This window comes from Carlito syrichta, unplaced genomic scaffold, assembly GCF_000164805.1.
Source record: "Carlito syrichta isolate Samal-C Ts95f unplaced genomic scaffold, Tarsius_syrichta-2.0.1 Scaffold169693, whole genome shotgun sequence".
Classification (NCBI taxonomy): Eukaryota; Metazoa; Chordata; class Mammalia; order Primates; family Tarsiidae; genus Carlito; species Carlito syrichta.
In genome coordinates, this window is record NW_007113789.1 from 67,083 (window position 1) to 90,522 (window position 23,440).

At 50.3% G+C, this 23,440-nt stretch overlaps 1 protein-coding gene and 1 pseudogene across 1 annotated transcript in view; one reads left to right on the top strand and one right to left on the bottom strand.

Moving 5' to 3' along the window:
* Positions 1-23,440, top strand: part of GABRR2 (gamma-aminobutyric acid type A receptor rho2 subunit) — a 62,430-nt gene that overhangs the window by 35,231 nt on the left and 3,759 nt on the right. The window contains exons 3-8 of the mRNA XM_008051328.1: positions 5,027-5,094; positions 8,845-9,068; positions 10,954-11,036; positions 11,249-11,389; positions 14,870-15,022; positions 18,196-18,392. Of these exons, the coding sequence (XP_008049519.1) occupies positions 5,027-5,094; positions 8,845-9,068; positions 10,954-11,036; positions 11,249-11,389; positions 14,870-15,022; positions 18,196-18,392 (866 nt within the window). The remainder of the gene's footprint in view (positions 1-5,026; positions 5,095-8,844; positions 9,069-10,953; positions 11,037-11,248; positions 11,390-14,869; positions 15,023-18,195; positions 18,393-23,440) is intronic.
* Positions 15,132-17,806, bottom strand: LOC103252740 (annotated as a pseudogene).

Here is a 23,440-nt window from a genome sequence, read left to right on the forward strand (position 1 = left end):
CCAAGTTGCCCAGGCGGGTCACGAACCCGCAGGCTCAGGCAATCCACTCACCTCAGCCTCTCAAGGTGCGGGATTACAGGTTGAGCCACTGAGCCCGGCTGCATGTAACTTCTTTTCTTTCTCTTTTTGAGTCAGGGTCTCACTTTGTCACCCAGGCTGGAGTGCAATGGCACGATTATGGTTCACTGCAATCTCAAACTCCTGGGCTCAGGCAATCCTCCTGCCTCAGCCCCTGGATTAAATGGGACTACAGGTATGTGCCATCACACCTGGCTAATTTTTTTTTAGACTATATTGTTTATTCTTTTTTAAAAATATTTTTTATTTTAAAGATGTGCGGTACATTTTAGGGTTAGGTATACAAGTGGTCATTATGCATACCTTGTTGATGGACACTCAGCTAGTTTTTAAATTTTTTGTAGAGACGAGGTCTCACTATGTTGCCTGAGCTAGTCTGTGTATTTATTTCTAAGCATTTTTTATGCTTTCATAAATAGTATTTTTGAAAAAAAATTCCTTTTGCAACTTTGCTAGCATATAGAAATACAACTGATTTTTTATATATTGACTCTATTCAACAATCTTGCTGAAGTCTTTTATTACTCTAATAGTTGATTTGCCAATTTTGAAATTTTATACACCCAATCATACAACATAAAAATGATGTTGTAACTTTTCACTTGTCATAGTTTTTTTTTTTTCTTGCCCTATTGTGCAGGCTAGCATCTTCAGTACAATGTTGAATGGTAGTGGTATCAGTGGGCATTCTGGTCTCATTTCCAATTTCAAAAGAAATCTCACAACATTTTACTATCAAATATGATATCTAATGCCAGTTTTTGGTAGCTCTTCTTTATCAGATTGAGGAAATTTCCTTCTATTTCTTTTTTTTTAAGTCACTAATGGTTACTAATTTTAGTAAAGGCTTTTCCTGCAACTATTGAGGTAATTGAATAATTTTCCTCTTTTAGTCTGTTAATGTGGAAAATTATATTGATTCTATTTTTTTTTTAGAGACAGGGTCTCACTCTGTCACCCAGGCTGGAGTGTAGTGGCATAATTATAGCTCACTGCAACCTCAGCCTCCTGGGCTCAAATGATACTCCTGCCTTGCCTCCCCTGAACCACAGGAGCACACCACCACACTCGGGTAATTAAAAAAAATTTTTTTTAAGAGATGGGGTCTTGCTATGTTGCCCAGGCTGGCGATTATATGTTTCATAATTTCCAGTTTTATGCAGAGATTCTCAGTCTTAATTTTAAAAAATATTTTTGCACATAGTAAACTTTGATACTCTGAAGTCTATCTTATTTCAGTATCCAAAGCCTCCATGGGTCTGTTTACAGTAACCTGCTGGTTATTGTATTTGCCTTATTTTCTTAGGTTCCTGGTTATTTTTGCTTATGAACTATATATGGGGGTGCCAAAAAATGTATACTTATTTTAACAGATGTTATCTATGTATTATTTTTAGTTCGCCATAATCAGAAGTGCCTGGACACTGATGGTAACCACTTTGAGCACCTCTTGTAATTGTAGAAGTCAAATGTGACTTGTATACATCTTTAGATATCGGCATATATTGAGTATTATGATTTTAATACAGTTTCTCCTTTCTTAAAATATGTATACTGTTTTTGGTCATCCCTCTGTATTATATTTATAAATTGCAATAGATGTAATTGGAGACCAAGGGTGACCTTATCTTCCTTCAGAGAGGATTTTAATTTCTTTTCTTTTCTTTTTTATTGCGGCGACGAGGTCTCGCCAAATGGCCCTGGCTGCTCTCGAGCCCGTGGGCTGAGACTCGCCTCGGCCTCCCAAAGTGCTGGGATGACAGGCTGAGCCTCCAAGCCCGGCCAGGATTGACAGTTCTTTCTGCCATGTGCCTGGTGGCACTCACCCCAGGTTGCTGCAGGGCACCGCCACTGCGAGCCAGCCTCTTGAATCCCCCTTCAATGGCTGCATGGCTGGAAGCTGAGCTGCAAACCCTGCCGGGGCCTGTCTACTCTGGCTCCCCTCCACCGCAGGGGAGCACTCTTCGGACTCCCGCTGCAGGCAGCTCCACTGGGCGAGCTCCGGACCCGACCCGCAGCCTCGCTTCGCTGCAGGAGTCTCTGGAACCGCACAGTCACGCGGTGACCGAGGACACCATGGTCCCCGGGGACGGGCTCGAGGTGGCGCCCGCGCGGGAACTCGGCGCTGCCCACAGCCAGAGAGCCCCAAGGAGAGTGTCACGGGTCACGGCCCTCGCTGGGAGAATCCCGTTCTCAGGGAAGGCGACGGAGAAGAACAAGGATCCGGAATACCGAAGCGCAAACAAGGCGAAGTTTACTCGGGAAGGCAAACGTTGCCGAGTCCAGCAGACAGGAGGGAACCGAATGGCTTGGGTGAGGCAGTTGCAGTCAGGGGCTTAGCTAGTGCTTGGAGCGTACTGATTGGTTGGTGGGGTGGGCAAGAAAAAATGCACCAATCAGAAAGAAGTGTGTGAAAGGGCGTGGCTACAGACCGGAAGTAGGTGTTCTCACTCTGGTCCGTGGGGCTGGCAGCGGAAGTTTTTACCGGGGCCATCCTAGTCGGCCTGTCTGTTTGGTTTCTTCCTTTCTCCTCTCCCGCCATGAAGTACGCAGAAGCATATCCCAGGCTTTTTTTTTTTTAATCGGAGTCTCACTCCGTCGCTCAGACTGGAGTGCAGTGGCCGGTCCCGGCCCCCGCAGCCTCGACCTGCTGGGCTCCGGCGGTCCTTCCGCCTCAGCCTTCCGAGTAGCTGGAACTACAGGCGCGCGCTACCACGCCCGGCTGATTTTTGGATTTATTGTAGAGACGAAGTCTCACCATGTTGCCCGGGCTGGTCTCGAACCCGTGGACTCAGGCAATCCTCTCGCCTCGGCCTCCCAAAGTGCTGGGATGAGAGGCCTGAGCCACTGCGCCTGGCCTCCCAAGCCTTTCAGTTCTCCTGCAGAGTTGACAGATGCCCCCAGGAGAAGTAGATCCAAATATTGGGCCCATCTCCTTGTTCTCTCCAACCCCCCAACCATGGCTTATTTTGTTACCTTAGGTGTCTCCAAAAAGAAGTTTTTGTATTTTGTCCAACTTTTTATTTATTTATTTATTTTTGAGTTGGAGTCTCACCCCGTTGCCTAGGCTGGAGTGCAGTGGCATGCTCCTGGTCAAACACTGTGCACATTATCTGAAAACCAGGCCCCTGGAAAGTGGGTCCAAAGAGGGCGCTTGCTGTATCGTTTCTTCTCTTTGGTTCTTGGGACCACTGTATGCGGCAGGTCACCTAGCGCTTTAGAGAAAGGGTGTGTGGGAAACAGGGAGCAGGCTGGAGCACAGCACACAGGAGGCAGTGCCGTCGGGGTTCAGGGCTCCACTCTGGGCCATCTGAGTTCTTCAGACTAGCAAGGGTCCCAAGGACTAGGCGGTGACAGTGTTGGGAGCCCGTAGCAAGGGGTGGGGATCTGAGTACTGGGAGGGGGCCTGGCCAGGCTGCCTGCAGACCCTCCCTCGAGTTGCAAGCCCCTCGGAGGAGAAAGACAGGCTCGATAGTGAGCCCTGCGGAGGGGTCCCCCCCACACTGAATATTCCATTTCCGGCATCTTCAGAGCTCTCCTGGAGCCTAGAATACAAGAACAAGGCTGTCTGAGCAGGGATTTCTCACAGCCCCTGACCTAAGGCATCAGTGGAGGAGCACGGGAAGATAGGTCAACTTTGATTTATCTGAGAGGGAAAAATAAAGATTTAAAGTAAAGAATTGTATTTATTTGCTTTCACGTTTAAGAATGCAGAAAATAGTCACCCATTCCCACCAGTAATAAACACAATCCTTCTATGCTATCAGGCTCAGCCAAGAAAGGAACTCTTTAATGGTGGGATTTCGGGGGTTGGCAAGCCTACAGGGGCGATCTGGAGGCAGCCAGTGAGTCCATCCCCTGTCCTGGTCCACCTCCAGGGGGTCCGCCATCTCTCATCTGGACTGGAGCTGAGGAGGGAGCTTCCAGTTCCTATGTACTCCAGGTCAGGGTCTCTGGTCCTCCTTCCCCGCCCACAGTCAATATCAGGGCCTTCTCATTCGGCGCATTCCCTAAGACGCAGACTCACCCTGCCCCGCTCAGGCTCTCCTCACTCAGACCACAGTGGGGCAGAATGTCCTGGTCCCGTCCTCTGGTTGGGACTCAGAGGACCCAGGTGCAGCTGGACTGGTCTCTGGGCAGTACCCTCTCCCCCAAAGGCCCAGCTCCACTCCCACTTGACTCTTTAGAAATGTTTTGGCTGTTGTATACTGGCGTTTGTTAGTATGCTTGTCAAAAACAGGTTTTGTGTTTTTCCCTAAGATTGTGTGTGTGTGTGTGTGTGTGTGTGTGTGTGTGTGTGTGTGTGTGTGTGTTGGGGTCTCACTCTTTCACCTAGACTAAAGTGCAGTGGCACAACCATCGCTCACTGCAGCCTTGACCTCCCGAGCTCAGGCATCCTCCCGCCTCAGCCTCCTGAGTAGCTGGAACTACAGGTGCGTGCCACCACTCCTGGCTAACTTTTGTGATTTTTCATAGAGACGAGGTCTCGCTGTGTTGCCCAGGCTGGTCTTGAACTCCTGGGCTCAAGCAATCCTCCGGCCTCTCAAAGTGTTGAGATTGCAGCCATTTGCCACCATGCCTGGCAGTCTGTTTAGATGTCACAGGAGGACAAATGACTGGGCCTCCAACTAGTCACTAGAGCAGCATTATGACCTGTACCCCGCAGAGACAGCCCTGGGAAGTAGAAAGTAGTGATCGCTCAGCGACTTCTCCAACGAGCATGGACTACGCATCCACCTTGGCCCAGAAACGGCATAAAAGGCAGGCATAGCTGCTGCCCTCTCTGAGAAAGCTCGGGCACCCAACACACCAGCAACTAGCAAGAAAACCCTCTCAGGATCCTGAGCCACTCCACCCCCTACCCCCACGCCAGTTCTGGCTTCCCAGGGAGAGGTGGCAGGGGCACAGAGGAAGGAGCCTTAACCAACCAGCTGTCTCTGTTCTGCAGGCCCAGCCATCCCGGTGGGCGTGGACGTGCAGGTGGAAAGTCTGGACAGCATCTCTGAGGTGGACATGGTATGTAATGCCCTCGCCGGGAGGCCTCCAGGGAAGGGTCGTTTGGCTGAGTTGCTGTGAGGGTCTGTGCTGTGGGAGGCCTCGGCGGTGCAGACCGGGCCAGTGAGGGCAGAACAGGGGCTGTTGGGAATGGACTAGGGACTTGGAAGTTGGCACGATCATGGCTCACCGCAGCCTCAACCTCCTGGGCTCAGGCCATCTTCCCTCCTTAGCCTCTCGATTAGCTGGGACTATAGGCGTGCGCCACCATGCCTGGTTAATTTTATTTTTCTGGTAGAGACGAGGTCTCACTCTGTTGTCTAGGCTAGTCTTGAACTCCTGGGCTCAAGTGATCCTCTTGCCTTTGCCTCCCAAAGTGCTGGGATTACAGGTGTGAGCCACTATACCCGGGTGAAAATTTGTGTTTTGAACATACTCCACCAGTGAGACAACTTGTCGACCAGCCACGCTTGGAAGATGCTCGAGGCAGACAGTTGAGTCTGAAACCCCCCAGTTCCTAGGTTTTCCATTCCTGCTGCTAGCACAGCTCCCCCCGCCCACTCCTTGGCGGGGCCCCCGACTTGTTTACCCCAACTTTACCACCGCATGCTCACGCCCTCTGATTGTCCTGCAGGGGCTCATCATGGAGACAGCACCTGCTCCCCATCCTCTTCCCTCTTCTTGCGTCAGTCAGTTTGCAAACTCCCTTTTCTTTTTTTTTTTTTTTTGAGTTGGAGTCTTGCTCTGTCGCCCAGACTGGAGTGCAGCGGCCGTTCCCGGCCACCGCAGCCTCGACCCGCCGGGCTCCGGCGATCCTTCCGCCTCAGCCTTCCGAGTAGCCAGAATTACAGGCATGTGCTACCACGCCTGGCTGATTTTTTGATTTATTGTAGAGATGAGGTCTCACTGCCCAGGTGGGTCTCGAACCCGCAATCCACTCACCTCAGCCTCCCAAAGGTGCGGGATTCCAGGCTGCGCCACCAAGCCCGGCGCAAACTCTCTTTTCCTTCTGCTTCTGGGACCTCGGACACATTCCTGCTCTGACCCTTCCCACCATGGTCTCCCTCTCTCCTTCAAGCCTCCCCTAACATGAGGAGTCTTCAGAGAGGCTTCCCTGCCCTCCTGGTCTCAAGAGTTTCTGCTTTTCCCTTGTCACCGACTATATTATGGGTAACTATGCTACCTATTTATGTGAGGGTTTCTGGTACCTTGGCTTTCTCCCACACTCGACTATAAGCTCCGCAAGTGTAGGGACTCATCTTTTATTTGTTTATTTTTGTCATCTTTCATATTTACGTACTTATTTATGTGGTCTTATTTACTTATTTAAGTCAGGGTCTCACGCCGTCACCCAGGCTGGAGTGCAGTGGCACAATTACGGCCACCCCAGCGTCTACCTGCTGGGTTCTGGGGATCCTTCCACCTCAGCCACCTGAATAGCTGGGACTACAGGCATGCTCTGCCACACCTGGCTAATTTTTTGATTTACTGTAGAGACAAGGTCTTGCTACGTTGCCCAGGCTGGTCTCAAACTCCTAGGCTCAAGCGATCCTCCCACCTCGGCCTCCCAAAGTGCTGGGATTACAGACGTGAGCCATTTCTCCCTGCCTTGTCTTTTATTTTTTACCTCTGTATCTTCCAGTGTGGATCCCCAGTGGAACGAATGAAATTTATTCCTCCAATGAGCACGAACTACACATACACCTTGTCCTGGGAATGGTGCACACGGCAGGCACAGTCCCTGCCCTTGTCACCATAAGGCCGTCGCACTGTGTGACCTAGAAGGGAAAGGGCCCTGGAAGGGTGGGGCTTCCCTGACTCCCAACTATCCCAGCACAGCAGGGCTGCTATTGACTGACACAATGCTGTCACCCCCGATAGCTCCAGCTCCTGGTCAAAGAGGGGGTCCTGGTGTGAAAGGAGCAGCTGTGACAGCTTCTAAGATGCTCGAGTGTGTGTTGCCAGCCTCGGGGTATCCCACGGCTGGGCCCAGGCTGGCTGCCCGAGGCCCGAGTCAACCCTTGCAAAGCTTGTCGGCCCTGGAGGGGAAGGCTCTCAGGATTCCAGGGAGGGTCCCTAGAAGGACTTCCTCTCTCAGAGCACCCACCAGCCAGGGGGAAGCAGGCGGACTCCAGCCCGGAGGAGGTAGGTTGCAACCCCAAGGTGACCACGCACAGCTGGCGTGTGTGAATCTACAGGGGGACCCTTCCTCTGGGCGGTGTCCCTTGGCGCGTCATCTCCAGCTGTGTGACTAGAAGGGACATGTGGCTAGTCTCTCCTGCTCATGTATCGGCTGTTCTCCTGGTGTGTGGAAGGGGAGTCCTTGGCAGTTGCTGATGCCCTGGGAGCCAGGATCAGTCTAGGGACAGACCCTCATGCAGACACTATCTCTCTCTCTTTTTTTTTTGAGTCCAGGTCTCACTCTAACTCCTAGACCAGAGTGCGGTAGCATGATCACAGCTCACTACAGCCTCGACCTCCTGGGCTCAGGCGATCCTCTTCCCCCAGCCTCCTGAGTAGCTGGGACTACAGGCACATGCCACCATGCCCAGCTAATTTTTGTAGAGACGAAGTCTTTCTATGTTGCCTAGGCTGATCTCGAACACCTGGCCTCAAGCAATCCTCTTGCCTTGGCCTCTCAAAGTGCTGGGATTACAGATGTGAGCCAGGGCAGCCGGCCTCAGAAACTCTGTCTGTACCCCTTCCCACCTCCCTTCCTGGGGCTCCCCCAGGGCCTGCCACCCCCATGCACTCTTTCTGCTCTTCTTCCCTCTGCTCCCAGAAGATGATCTTTGGGCAGTGATTTTCCCTTATGCGCTGACGTCTTAGCACTGACCACAAAGAATGGCCAGACTCTTGGTTTAAGGAGCCAACTATGCAGGCTGGGAAGCTTTTTTTTTTGAGTAGGGGTCTCAGTCTGTCACACAGGCTGGAGTGCCGTGGCACGATCACGGTTCACCTTCAACCCCTGCGCTCAAGCGATCTTCCTGCATTCGCCTCCCAAGTAGCTGGGACTGCAGTTGCGTGCCACCACGGCTGGCTAATTTTTTGATACTCTGTAGAGACAAGGTCTCACTATGTTGCCCAGGCTGGTTTCAAGCTCCTGGACTCAAACAATCCTTCCGCCTCAGCCTCCTAAACTGGTGAGATCACAGGCATGGGCCACTGTACCCAGCCCGAGACACATTTTCACAAGATAAAATTGCACATAGAAATTATGACAGGTGTGCACTGCCCATCTGCTCATCCATTTACCTCCCCAGTTTTCCAAACGGCAAATATGCATGGAGTGTCTACTCGGTGCCTCGCCAGGCACTAAATTCAGCGTGAAGGGGGATTTCACGGTGGGCAGGCATACTTCTTCCTTCAAGGATCTTGCAAGTCTAGAGGTAGAAACCCTCCACGAGGGACCCTTGACTGCCCAGGTTTCTGGAAGTGGCCACTATGCTGAAGCGGAGTGGTTAGCCAGTGGGGAGGGAACCACGTGTGCAGCTGCCGGCATCACGGCTGTAGTTTCCCTGGCAAAGCCTGTAAAAGGCTGCTGAGTCTCCCGGGCTCTAACCTCATGATACGTGAAAGCGAGCCATTCCCTTTCTGATGGCAGCAGTGCCATCACCTCGGCTGTCGTGCTGCAGGACTGTGGAACTGTCACCTCTGACTTTGGAGGCTGAGCGCAGGATGTCCCTCCCTTACAGTGGTGGGTGACGGGTCAACTGCAAGGAAGGACGCTTGCTAAGCCGTTTCTGTCCTGTCTTGGCCTGGCTCCCACAGGACTTCACCATGACCCTGTACCTGCGACATTACTGGAAGGACGAGAGGCTGGCCTTCTCCAGCTCCAGCAACAAGAGCATGACCTTCGACGGCCGGCTGGTGAAGAAGATCTGGGTCCCCGACGTCTTCTTTGTTCACTCCAAAAGGTCGTTCACTCATGACACCACCACCGACAACATTATGCTCAGGGTGTTCCCGGACGGACACGTGTTGTACAGCATGAGGTAGCTGTTCGGGGGTCATCGCTCCTTTGTCCGGTGTCTTTGCGATGTGTGTGGTCGGTCCCTTTGGCCCTGAAGACTTGGTCACTGTGGTTGGATCTGTGGGCTGCTTGGGAGAGTACCCACCTTCTGATGCCAGTCTGAACTGTCTAAAGATGAAATGGGCTGGGCCTGGTGGCTCACGCCTATAATTCTAACCCTTTGGAGGCTGAGGTAGGAGGATTGTTTGAACTGGGAGTTCACTACCAGCCTGGCAACATAGTGATACCTCATCTCTACAAAAATGGTGGTGCGAGTCTGTAGTCCCAGCTACTTGGGAGGCTGAAGGGGAAGGGCTGCCTGAGCCCAGGAGATCAAGGCTACAGTGAGCCATGATCGCGCTATGGCCTTCCAGCCTGGGTGACAGAGTGAAAACCTGACTCAGAAAAAAAAGGAAGGAGAGAAGGAAGGAAGGAAGGAAAGAAAGAAACCACCCCAGCAGGGGGCAACTTGCCCATCACTGGGGGTCTTCAGCTTGGGTTAGAAGACTACTTTGGCCGGGCTCGGTGACTCAGCCTGTAATCCCGCGCCTTTGGGAGGCTGAGGTGAGTGGATGGCCTGAGCCCGCGGGTTCGAGACCCGCCTGGGCAACTTGGCGAGACCTCATCTCTACAATAAATCAAAAAATCAGCCGGGCGTGGTAGCACATGCCTGTAGGTCCGGCTACTCGGAAGGCTGAGGCAGAAGGATCTCCGGAGCCCAGCAGGTCGAGGCTGCGGTGGCCGGGAGCGGCCACTGCACTCCAGTCTGGGCGACAGAGTGAGACTCCGACTCAAAAAAGAAAAAAAAGAAGACTACTTTGACCCAAATTAGCAGATAGAGACAGTGACCTTCAATGTACTTTACCTTCCATCCCTGAGAACCTGTAATTCTAGTTGATTGATCATAGAGATTTTTTTTTTTTTGAGTTGCAGTCTCACTCTGTCACCCAGACTGGAGTACAGTGGCACGTTCCCAGTCCACCACAGCCTCGACCTGCTAGGCTCCGCGATCCTTCTCCCTCAGCCTTCCAAGTAGCTGGAACTACAGGCACGCGCTACCATGCCCAGCTAATTTTCGATTTATTGTAGAGACGAGGTCTCGCCAAGTTGCCCGGGTGAGTCTCGAACCCGCGGGCTGTCAATCCACTCACCTCGTCCTCCCAAAGCGCTGGGACTACAGGCTGAGCCACTGAGCCTGGCCAATGATAAAGATTTAAAACCGTGGCTACTGTTTATTGGGAGGTATTGCAGATTGGCTTCTGGACTAACTTGAGCGATTTAAGCAGTTTTCTCTCTTTTTAAAAAATGTTTTATTTTTGTAGAGATGGGGTCTCGCTATGTTGCCTAGGCTAGTCTCGAACTTCTGGCTCAATTAATCCTCCCACCTCAGTCTCTCAAAGTGTTAGGATGACAGGAGTGACCCACCACACCTGGCCAGACAGTCTTACTCCACGTCCTCCTGACCTGCTTGCACAGCTCACACCCAAGATTAATTGTTGAGAGCAGACACTTCCTGGCCTGAGTGGGGAGAGGGAAGGGGCCTTTCAGGAATCTTCGGGAGAGGCGGCCCTGCTGACTGAGGGCCGTGTCCAAAGGAGGGGGCAGGTGTCGGCCATTAGCAGCCAACACTGCTTTGGCTGGGGCAGCAGTGAAGCAGCCCAGTGAAGGGGACCTGGGGGAGCACTAGCAGTCTGCTGCAGACGGCACAGCTCTAGAAGGCTCTGCAACTTAGATACTCATGTTCCTAAACATCTTAAGTGGACGTGAGGAGGCAGCTGCCCTTGGTCGTGGCCGTGTCCGCCTTACCCTGGGCAGACGCGAGCCGATAATGCGCTGCACAAGCCAACGTGTGTCTCTGGGTTGTCTAGGATCACGGTCACCGCCATGTGCAACATGGACTTCAGCCACTTTCCCCTGGACTCCCAGACCTGTTCTTTGGAGCTGGAGAGCTGTAAGTATCCGCATTCCTCATTCCTTCCTCTCCTTCCCTTGCCGATCCGCGTGCCATTCTCCTAGTCGCATGCCGTTCTCCTAGTCACGACACGAGGAGGGCCCGCCGGTGTTAGAACCTGCTTGCTTCTAGGCTGTCCTGGGGTTTCCCTGCCGCTCCTCCCTGCCTCAGAAGCAGAGGAGTCCAGGTAACTTATTTTCCTCTCCCCAAAGATGCCTATACGGACGAAGATCTGATGCTGTACTGGAAGAACGGGGACGAATCCCTGAAAACGGATGAGAAGATCTCCTTGTCTCAGTTTCTGATCCAAAAGTTTCACACGGCGTCCAGGCTGGCCTTCTACAGCAGCACGGGTAGCTAACCTTTGCCACAGTCTGATTCAAATGTGGAAGAAGACACATTTGAATTCTCCTTCAGCCCGAACCCCAGTGAAAATACATTTGGGTCCTCAAAATAACGCCTAGTCCTGCAAAATACGAGGCCTGACAAGTCTGCGAACTCACCCTAGAAAAGTGCTGCGTACCTCCTTGCTGAATATCACCGCAGTCAACTTCAAAGTGCTCCCCCTGGGAGCACCTAGTCCACCCGTCAAAGCAGTTTTGGGACTCTTTTTCTGGAACTGAAAACTGTCGTCGTGTGGCCCTCGATGCCCCGAATGTCATCAAATGTCTTCCTCTCAGTATTTCCTTTATCTTTGGACAAAGAAAAAAGCCACTGGGGTCCAGATCAGGCGAGTAGGAAGGGGGTTCCAAAACAGCGATTTTGTACAAAGCACAGTGGCAAGTTCACGAACTTAATGCTCACACCTCAACAAACAACGACAGCCGCTCTGGTGGCCATTCCAGAAAAGGAATTCCAAAGTTGTCTTGAAGGGTGGACTAGACACTGGTGTCGGTGCATGGCTTCCCAAGGGGAGTACTTCGAAGGTGGCCATAGTGATACTCAGCATGGGGTATGCAGTACTTTTTCTAGGATGGTTCATGAACCTAATTGTCAGACTTCATAGAAATAGCACTTAAAAGCCGAAAGCAAAGGATAGTGAAGCTGCTGTCCTCTGAAGTCCCATCCCCAGAGGTTATCACTCCTAACAGTTTAGCAAACACCCTTGGAGACATCTTGCTTTAGCTGAGCGCAGTGGCTCATGCCCCAGCACTTTAGGAGGCAGAGGCAAGAGGATTGCCTGAGCCCAGAAGTTTGAGACCAGCCCGGGCAACATGGCAAGACCTAATCTCTGCAATAAATTTTTTTTTTTTAATTAGCCAGGCGTGGTGGCACATGCCTGTAGTCCCAGCTACTTGGAAGGCTGAGGTGGAAGGATCGCCTGAACCCTGTAGGTTGAGGCTGCCACGCCACTGCACTCCAGCCTGGACGATGGAGTGATTTTAAAAAATAAAAAGTCCTGCTTTAATTGTGTGATTTTTCATGCTAGTCTGTAACCTGATTTGTTCTGCTTAATAAGACGGCTTTCAGAGGGAATGTATTTATTGCCTGTATTGAGATCTCTAGATTTGTTCTTAATGCCCAGCATTGCCTCTTTCTGAATCCTGGGCAATGTTTGAAGTCTGAGAGGATGGCTGTGTCAGCTCTTCTCTAGAATCACCAGCATAACCCTTGTGTTAGTGTCCTGGGGCTACGGTAACCAAGAACCACCAACTGGGTGCTAGAAACAACAGAAGTGTATTCCTCACAGATGCCAGAAGCCCAAGGGCCATGCTCCCACGGAAGGTTCTAGGGAGGAATCCTTCCTGCCTCGTCCCAGTTTCTGGTGGCTGCCAGCAACCCTTGGCATTTCTTGGCTGGCGGCCGCATCACTCTGCTCTCTGCCTACGCCATCACGTGGCCACCTCCCGTGTCTCTGTGTCCTCACACGGTGTCCTCCTGTCTGGGTGCCTGGATCCAAACGTCCCTCTTCTCTGAGGCTGTCAGCCATTGGAATAGGGTCCATATCAATCCAGTATGACCTCATTTCACCTTAATGCCGTCTGCAAAGACCCTGTTTCCAAATCAGGTGCTGGGAGATAAGACCCCGTCACAACTTTTCATTAGTCCAGCAGGTGGTCACTAAGGGTGTCCACGTGTGAGGGGAGTGTTAGGGCCTGGAGGGATAGAGAGGAGCCCAGATCTTGCTTCCTGCCCTCAAGGATTTTCACACAATGGAAAGACTCAAGATGTGCAACTGGATAGATCTAAGTGCTAAAACACTCTCTGTGCAAACAGTGAAGAATCGAGGTTTTGGAAAAGAGAGACCTGTTGGGACTGAGTATTCAACTATAAAACAAATTTTTTTTTGAGTTGGAGTCTTATTCCATTGCCCAGACTGGAGTGCAGTGACACACTCGTGGTCAACCCAGCATCCATTTGCTGAGCTCAGGCAATCCTTCTACTTCAACCTTCTAAGTAGCTGGAAATACAAGGCGCGCGCTACCCTGCCCAGCTAATTTTTGATTTACTGTAGAGACGAGATCTCGCCAAGTTGCCCAAGCTAGTCTCAGACCCACTGGCTCAGGCAGTCCACTCGCCTCAGCCTCCCAAAGTGCTGGGATTACAGGCTGAGCCACCGAGCCTGGCCTTAAAATACAATTTTTAAAAAGAGAGACCTGAGGCCGGGCGTGATGGCTCATGTCTGTAATCCCAGCATTTTGGGAGACAGAGGTGGGAGGATTGTTTAAGCCCAGCAGTTCTAGACCAGCCTGGGCAACATAGTGAGACATAACATAGAGAGAGAGAGGGAGGGAGGGAGGCCTCAGGGATGGGAGTGAGCAGGCGGCCTGAGCCCCATGACTCCCGGCCAGGCTGCACGCAAGGAGCCGCTGGGAGCTGAGCCAGTCAGTGTGTGGTGGGGGCCTAGGCGGGTGTGTGTTAGAAGTTCCCAGGTTCATAGCAGCATTATCTATAATAGCCAAAAGTTGGGAACAACCCAAGCCACCATCAGCAGACAAATGAATAAACACAGTGTGGTGTAGACAGTCAATAAAACATTACTCAGCTTCAGAGAGGAATGGTTATGATTCCTGCCACAAGTGGAGGAGTCTTGAAAACATCATGCCAAATGAAATACACAAGTCACAAAAGAACAGACACTACAATTCACTGATACGAGGCACTGCAGACAGGCAGATTTCCCTCGATTTCTCTCACGGAGTCAGAGATGGAATAGAGGCTCCCGGGAGCCGGAGGAGGGGGTGGAGAGTTCATGTTTAACGGGTACAGGGTTTCTGTTTGGGATGATGAACGGGTTCTGGAAATGAATAGCGGCGATTGATGTTAACAGTGTGTATAGATCGAATGCCAGTGAATTGTACGCTGGCCTGAGTACTGGAGACCCAAGCTGACGCCAGCTCATTCGTGACTCGTGTGAGGAGTCTATTTAGAATCATGTCAACAGCCTATTCTGGGACAGAGGTGGAGAGTGACCAATCTCAAGATGCAGGTGACAGTGAGGAGAACCTAGCTCTCCTGGCTCCTACCTCAGTGGTACTGGCCTCAAGGAACTAGAGCCACACGCCTGAGCAGTGAGTCACTCAAGAAAGATGGATGTCATTTGCAAATACCAAACACAAAACCAACAACTGAAACTTTAACTTCTGCTCAGTTCTTTCTTTCCCCAAAAGGCTGTGAAGGTAAGTTAGATTACCAAACAAATAAGGCAGTAACTGCACTAGATATTGGCAAGACATATATAGGAGAGAGGGCTTAGATTTTAGAAAAGGAAGGTATTCTATCAACTTTCTGTCACCGATATGGGTGATGTCTGTGAAAGCAGGCCTCCTGGGGAAGGAGTGTGCTTTGATCTCCCGGATGGACCGTCACTGGCTTCTCCCTGTGTCCCCCAGGCTGGTACAATCGTCTGTACATCAACTTCACGTTACGTCGACACATCTTCTTCTTCTTGCTCCAAACCTATTTCCCAGCCAGTCTGATGGTCATGCTGTCCTGGGTGTCCTTCTGGATCGACCGCAGAGCTGTGCCCGCCAGAGTGTCACTGGGTAAAAGTATTTCATAAGGTGTGGGAGGGTGGTGATTATTTTTTTTCCCAATGGATCACTATGTGAAGAAAAAGTAAAATCACGATTTGAAGTTCATAGCCGAGGACTGTCAAGAGTCAGAAGGAGCAATTGTTTCTCCTGCTTCTCGCCGTTGCCAGTCAGCTGCTGGACTCGGCTTCCTCTCCTGCAATGTGAGGGGCACGGAGTGCTCCAGCGTCCCCAGCTTTGTGGGGTTTTTAGTCATACCACACATTTTAATATAAAGACAAATGGTCTTTTTATATTTTGTACAGTACATTTTCTTCAGAAAATCCAAGGCGAGAGATCATGTCATAGTCCCATCATAGTTCAACATGGCAGATTGAGAGCAGAACTATTTAGAAAGCAGCTGACCTTTCAGATAAAGTTGACTCCCCCTTGATGGCAGGACACAAGATGGCTCAGATTTTTGTTTTTGTTGTTGTTTGTTTGTTGTTTTTGAGTAGAATTCTTACTCTGTCTCCCAGGCACACTCATGGCCACTGCAACCTTGAGCTGCAGGGCTCAGGTTATCCTTCCGCCTCAGGCTTCCAAGTAACTGGAACTACAGGCACACACCACCATGCCCAGCTAATTTTTTGACTTATTATAGGTCTCGCCAAGTTGCCCAGTCTAGTCTCAAACGCCTGGGCTCAGGCAATCCTCTCGCCTCAGCCTCCCAAAGTGCTGGGATTATAGGCGTGAACCACTGCGCCCAGCTTGGATCTCTCAGATGTTAATACAGAGTCAGAAGCAATGGATAAGACCCTGAGAACTGCTCATGTTTGTTGCAGGTGGTTGCCCTGATAAACCCACAGTCTGTGTTCCTCATGGCTTGCCTCTGTGATCTTCAGAGCCAATAAGCTTTCTTCTCCTCCAGACCATCATCATAATACACCATCTGGGTGATTAAATATACAGCATGTCTATGCAAACAGCATACTGATCTGATGTTGGTATTGATTTATTTATTAATAGAGATGGGATCTTGCTCTGTTGCATGGGCTGGTCTTGAACTCCTGGGCTCAAGCAATCCTCCTGCCTTGGTTTCCCAAATCTCCCCTTGGATTACAGGCGTGAACCACCATGCCCCGCCTTTGTACTTTTACACCGTACTTGGAAACTCCCACAATGCACCTTCCTCCGAGGGAACAAAAGGCAACTTTTCAATTTGCTGGGCAATGCCTATATAATTTGTCAGGCTTAGTGGCCCTTCAAGATCTTTTCCTTCAGGGAGATTCAGTTTCTCAGTGGCACCAACACACTTTATTTGGAATTCGGCACAGACATCTGAAGCATCGTTGCTCTGTCCTGAGCTTCTGGTGGGATCTGCCATGAGACCAGCCACAGTGCTGGATCAGATCGTGAAAGACCCCCAAGGCTAGAAGCTACAGCTTGCCCTTAGTACTGATCCCATCACTTTGGGAACTGCTACTACTGTGTAGCAGTCGCCTTTCCGAAATTTTCCACCATTGCCTGATCCAGAGAAGACCCCTATAGAATCGAATGCAGTCTTATTGTCTTCAAAGCTCCCACAGACAGCAGTCTGCACAGATGTCTTCCTTTCATTCTGCCATGGCCAATTCTTTTCAGAGAGACGATGTTCCGTCACAGGGTACTTGTCAGTGAGAGAGAAACGGCAGGAGAACCTTATTCCAAGTCCATACAAAACAGGGGCCACAGGTCCATCCCAGGCCCGGGTCTGCATTGACTTTGATTGCATCCCCCTTCAGAGAGATACACCCACTTGGGGTATAGACTCCCACCCAGGCAGTGTTGGAATTCAGCACTCAGATAAATGAGACGGTTCTGCGCATGCCCTCGATGTCCTCTACAAATACAAAATCTTTATTTGCAGCCTTGTGTAGACAGACCGAGTGCTCAGAGGCAGGGCCTGTGATGTGAGGCTTCCGGGAAGGGGAGGGCTGCATTCTCCGGGCCGTGGTTTAGCCCTTCACAGACCCTGAATTCCAGAGTGAATGCTTATAACTCATCATCGTGAATTCGGACAAAATTTGTTTGGACTCCTAGAAATGAGAGGGTTTAACCACAAAGACACAGTGGAGGAGAACATAGCACCGTAGACTTCTGGGGTGTTCTACAGTCTTCAAGGGCTTAAGAAATGTGGCTCAGCCTGTAATCCCGCGCCTTTGGGAGGCTGAGGTAAGGGGATTGCCTGAGCCCGCAGGTTCAAGACTCACCTGGGCAGCTTGGCGAGACCTCATCTTTACAATAAATCAAAATGAGCCGGGCATGGTAGTGCGCGCCTACACTTCCAGCAACTCGAAAGGCTGAGGCGGAAGGATCGCCGGAGCCCAGCAGGTCGAGGCTGCACTCCGGTCTGGGTGACAGAGTGAGACTCCAACTCAAAAAAAAAAAAAATGTGGCTTACTGTAATCCCAGCACTTGGGAGGCCAAGGCGGGAGGACTGCTTGAGCCCAGGAGTTCGAGACCAGTTTGGGGCAACATGGCGAGACCCCATCACTACATATATATAAAATAAGAAAATGTGGCTTAAATGAGGGAGAAGGTGTTCATTCCTTAAAGTTTAGGCAGGGCCCTTGAGGCGCCATTTCTAGTTCCACGCCAGAACAGGGCCTCGCCTGAGCGCGTCTGACCTTGTCATCCACATCACAGAAGCCTGATCTCCCAGGTGCTGGAAGGGAAAGGAGAGACAAGGGAGTCGGAGTGGACAGTAAGGAACAGGCCTGGCTGTTGGCAGGGCAGACCCTCCCACCCCAGAAACACATCCGGGAAATCTCTCATCGGTTTAAGAGGTAGCAGCTGGGCTCGGTGGCTCAGCCTGTCATCCCGCGCCTTGGGGAGGCCGAGGTGAGTGGATGGCCTGAGCCCGCGGGCTCGAGACCCGCCTGGGCAGCGAGACCTCATCTCTTCAATAAATCAAAAAATCAGCCAGGCGTGGCAGCGCATGCCCATAATTCCGGCTGCTTGGAAGGCTGAGGCGGAAGGATCGCCGGAGCCCAGCAGGTGGAGGCTGCGGTGGCCGGGAGCGGCCACTGCCCTCCAGTCCGGGCGATGGAGTGAGACTCCGACTCAAAAAAAAAAAAGAGGTAGCGCAGGTAGAACGGCGACTTGTGAGAGGCGGGCACGTCCCACACCCTCAGCAGCGGCTGAACTGAGACTGGGCGTTGCAGGTATCACCACGGTGCTGACCATGTCCACCATCATCACGGGCGTGAACGCCTCCATGCCCCGGGTCTCCTACGTCAAGGCCGTGGACGTCTACCTCTGGGTCAGCTTCGTGTTCGTGTTCCTCTCGGTGCTGGAGTACGCGGCCGTCAACTACCTGACCACGGTGCAGGAGCGCAAGGAGCGGAAGCTGCGGGCGAAGGTGAGAGGGTCGCCTTGCTCCCTCGCTCCGTCCGTGCTGCGGGATGGCTGAGACGGAGTCGGGGTGGGAGGGGGCCGGAGGGGGGCTGCATGTAGGGAAAGGGGGTGCGCAGCCGGGCTCGGTGGCTCAGCCTGCAATCCCGCGCCTTGGGAGGCCTCATCTCTACCATAAATAAGAAAATTAGCCGGGTGTGATGACTACCTGGAAGGCTGAGGCAGAAGAATCGCCTGAGCCCAGCAGGTCGAGCGAGGCTGTGGTGGCCACAAGTGTGCCACTGTACTTCAGCCTGGGCGACGGAATGAGACTCCGACTCAACAAAAAAAAGAAAAGAAAAGAAAAAGGGGGTGCGTATGGAAAAGGAGGAGGCCATTGTTCTGGAATAGGTTCTCGCTTCCACCCCACAGGGCCCCAGAAAGGAGAACATCTTTGTTTAAAGGCTCAAGGTAGGCTGGATGTGGTGGCTCATGCCTGGAATATCAGCACTTTGGGAGGCCAAGGCAGGAGGATTGCTTGACTTCAGGAGTTTGAGACCAGCCTAGGCAACGTAGTAAAAGCTCATCTCCACAAAGAATTAAAAATTAGCCGGGCCTGGGCAGGTGCACCTGTAGTCCCAGCTACTTGAAAGGCTGAGGTGGAAGGATCACCCGAGCCCAGGAGGTTGAGGCTGCTGTGAGCTCTGATCGTTGTGATCATGCTACTGTACTCCAGCCTGGGCAACAGTGTGAGAGTCTGACTTGAAAAAAAAAAAAAGGCCAAGTGCGGTGGCTCAAGCCTTTAATCCCAGCACTTTGGGAGGCCAAGGCGAGAGGATTGCCCGAGCTCAGGGGTTCAAGACTAGCCTGGGCAACTTGGTGAGACCTTGTCTCTACTATAAATAAAAAATAAGCCAGGGGTGGTAGTACGCCCCTGTAGTTCCAACTCCTTGGAAGGCTGAGGTGGAAGGATTGCATGAGCCCAGCAGGTGGAGGCTGCAGTGGCCGTGAGCGTGCCACGGCACTCCAGCCTGAGCAACAGAGTGAGACTTTAACTAAAAAAAACCCAACAAACAAAACAAAAAAGACTCAGAGCAAGGAAGACTTGGGTTCTTAGACCCAACTCTGCTGCCTATGCTGGGCCTCAGTTTCCAAATCTGTAAAAGCAGGATGACAGAGGTCTTACCTCTCAGGACTATTGTGAGAGTCACGTGAAATAACGTGTGTGAAATCTGTAAGGTTCTAGACACACAAACTACCACTATCATTACTGAACATGCCTAGGGGAAGTGTCTCCCTGTCCTATGAGCAGAGAAGGGGAGAGTTCTAGAACAAAAAGCTCCTTTATTTTTTACTGCTGTGGCCCAGCAAAAATTCAACCATATAAAGACTAAAGCTAAATATATTTTTTAAATTTTATTTTCTTTGTATTTTTCTTTTGAGATAGGGTCTGACTCTGTCACCCAGGCTGGAGTGCAGTGATATGATCATGGCTCACTGCACCCTTGACTTCCTGGGCTCAAGCAATCCTCCCACCTCAGCCTCCTGAGTAGCTGGGACTATAGGTGTGCACCACCATGCCTGGCTAATATATATCTTCATTTTACTTTTTGTAGAGATGGGATCTTGCTATGTTGCCCAGGGTGTTCTCAAATTCTTGGCCTCAGATGATTCTCCCGCCTTGACTTCCCAAAGTACTTGGATTATAGGTGTGAGCCATACTTTTTCTTTTTAAAAAAATGTTACGTGCGGGTACAGTGGCTCCTTCCCGTGATTCCATTACATTGGGAGGTGAAGGCAAGAGGATTGCCTGAGCCCAGGGCTTTGGGACCAGCCTTGGCAAGACCTCATCTCTACAATAAGTAAAGAAAAATTAGCCGGGCGTGGTGATGCATGTCTATAGTCCCAGCTACTACTTGGAAGGCTGAGGTGGAAGGATCGTCTGAGCCCAGAAAGTTGAGGCTGTGTTGGCCATGAGTGTGCCACTGCACCCCAGCTTGCGTGACAGAGTGAGACTCTGACTCAAAACAAAACAAATGTTATCTTCAGATACAGCAGGATATTAAAAATACTATACAATCTATACTGTATTGCACTATACCATACTACTGTTGATTTTTTTTTTATTTTTGAGTTGGAGTCTCACTCTGTTGCCTAGGCTGGAGGGCAGGGGCATGATCATGACCTAAGGCAACCTTGACCTGCTGGGCTCAGGAGATCCTTCTACCTCAGCCTCTAAGTAGCTGTAACTAAAGGCACACTCCACCATGCCTGGTTAATTTTTTTTTTTTTTTTTTTAAAGAGACGAGATCTCACTATGTTGCCCAGGCTGGTCTCAAACTCCTACGCTCAAGTAATCCTCCCAAAGTGCTGGGATTACAGGCTGAGCCATCGAGCCCAGCTCAGACTGTATTTTTTACAATAAAGTGAGAGGAAAAAAATGTTAAAATAGCATAAGTAAGAGAAAATATATTTACAATTCATTCGGTAGAAGTAGATCATCACAAAGGTCTTCATCCTGGTCATCTTCCTGTTGAGTAGACTGAGGAGGCAGAAGAGGAGGGTTTGGCCTTGATATTTCAAGGGTGGCAGAGGCAGAAGAGAACCCAAGTATCAGTGGACCCACATGTTCAAAGCTGTGTTGTTCAAGGGCAAACTGCATATTATAAGATAGAATGCAAATGGGAAATTTGCTGAGCATGGTGGTTCACGCCTGTTATCCCAGCTCTTTGGGAGGCTGAGACAGGAGGATGGCCTGTGCCCAAGAATTTGAGACCAGTGTGGGCAACATAGTGAGACTGTGTCTCTCCAAAAAAAATTAGCCAGGCATGGTGGTGTGCGCCTGTAGTTCCAGCTACTTGGGAGGCTGAGGTGGAAGAATCATCTAAACCCGGGAGGTGGAGGCTGCAGTGAGCTATGATCATGCCACCGTACTTGCCTGGATGACAGAATAGGACTCTGACTCAAAAAAAAAAAAAAAGAATGCACGTGGAAAAGTTTAAAAAGTAATGTTCACGGGCCTTTGGCATGGGAGGGAAAGTCTATTTCTTTCATATTCAGACTCTTATTAAAAATCATGGTAAAATAAATAATGCTAACTTGTTTCCTAATCACTGCCCTAATCAAATGAGTGTTCACTAAAAGGTGAGGAGATCAAGAGACAGAAAAATCCCACGTTTATGCACATCTGGGTGGCTGTTAGTCCCTTAGCATAAGGGAGTTTGCATATTTTTTTTTTTTGAGTTGGAGTCTCACTGTCGCCCAGACTAGAGTGCAGTGGCCGCTCCCGGCCACCGCAGCCTCGAACTGCTGGGCTCCGGCGATCCTTCCGCCTCAGCCTTCCAAGTGATTTTTTAATTTATTGTAGAGATGAGGTCTCGCCAAGTTGCCCAGGCGGGTCTCAAACCCGCGGGCTCAGGCAATCCACTCACCTCAGCCTCCCAAAGGTGCGGGATTACAGGCTGAGCCACCGAGCCCGGCTGAGTTTCCATATTTTTAAATTTTTGGTACATAACAACATTTCGGTCTATGGGAACTTTAGATTGTTGGAAGAGAGGATATATCGCCTTTCCAAAAATAATCGTTCAGTGCCCACATTATACCTGTCAAATATTTCCACGTTGTTTCCAAATATACTGGATTGCTAAATAATGTATTTTTAAAGCTCTATTCAAGACTTTTTTACTTCAGCATCTGAGTACTTGTTTAAATTTGAACACTGATCCTATAAAAGATATTTGGATTTTATTTAAACATTTTTGGTTTCTAATCCATAAGAACTTCGCTGTTCAAAAAGCAGCAAAACCTTCATCCGGCAAGTAAGGGCTCATGAACTTTTAACCACACATAACTCGTATTCAGGCGGCTCGTAAGTGGGTCCTGACCTTCGCCAGTGTACTCAGGTGGCTCACACGCGAGCAGGTGTGATGCTCACTGAAGTGTGACTTCCACTCTGCAAAGGATAAAGCTGCTAGAACCCGATACCCTGCCACTGGCTCAAATGGCGGACACGTGCCTGCGGGAGTCGGCCGGGTCACACAGGTACACAGGGCCCGCCTCCCCACAGCTGCTCCAATGCTTTGGGGATCATCCAGACCTTGTCAGAAAGGCCAGGAGCCACTTACTCCTCTTAGAAACAAGCTGATGTGGAAAACAGTGATGTATTAGAATTTTTGGCATTTCCTTGTTCTAACCCAAACACGTAGGAGAAAAGTCTGTTTTTGTCTTAGCAAAAGGGTGCTCAGTTTAGAGCACGGAAAAGCAATCAATAAAGACTCGTGTCTGAACAAAATCAACAAATAAACAAACAACCTCATGACTGTATCTCACGAGATTTTTTTTTTTGAGTTGGAGTCTGACTCTTGCCCAGGCTGGAGTGCAGTGGCATACTCATGGTCACCGCAGCCTCGACCTGCTGAGCTCCGGCGATCCTTCCGCCCCAGCCTTCCAAGTAGCTGGAACTACAGGCGCGCGCTACCACGCCCAGCTAGTTTTTGATTTATTGTAGAGATGAGGTCTTGCCAAGTTGCCGAGGCGGGTCTCGAACCCGCAGCCTCAGGCAATCCACTCACCTTGGCCTCCCAAAGCACTGGGATCACAGGCTGAGTAATACTAATGTGTTACTTAATTAATATTACCAACAGGACAATACTTAGAAATAATAATGAAATAATCCTGCGAATATTCTTGCTGTTCTGATTTTATGATAGCCAGGACAGGCTAAACATTTGCTATAACAAGGCCATACACGTGTCCCCAGACCTAGTTCTTTCTGTGGGTCTAGTTTTATAAATGCTAGTGATAGACCAGGTCTGACTTATCTGATCATTTGTATGATCATATGATGGCTGTGATTTTAGGTTATCTTTGAGCAACCTTAAGAAAACTGACAGTATAGCTAATATAGTATTTTGCAAATAACTGATGCTGATTTGCAGACTTGTCTAAGGAAGGTATAACTACAGTAGGGAAATTTCATGGTTACCAGTTACTAGTAAATGAATTATAAAATTATTGTATTTTAGCCAGGCTCGGTGGCTCAGCCTGTCATCCCGCGCCTTTGGGAGGCTGAGGTGA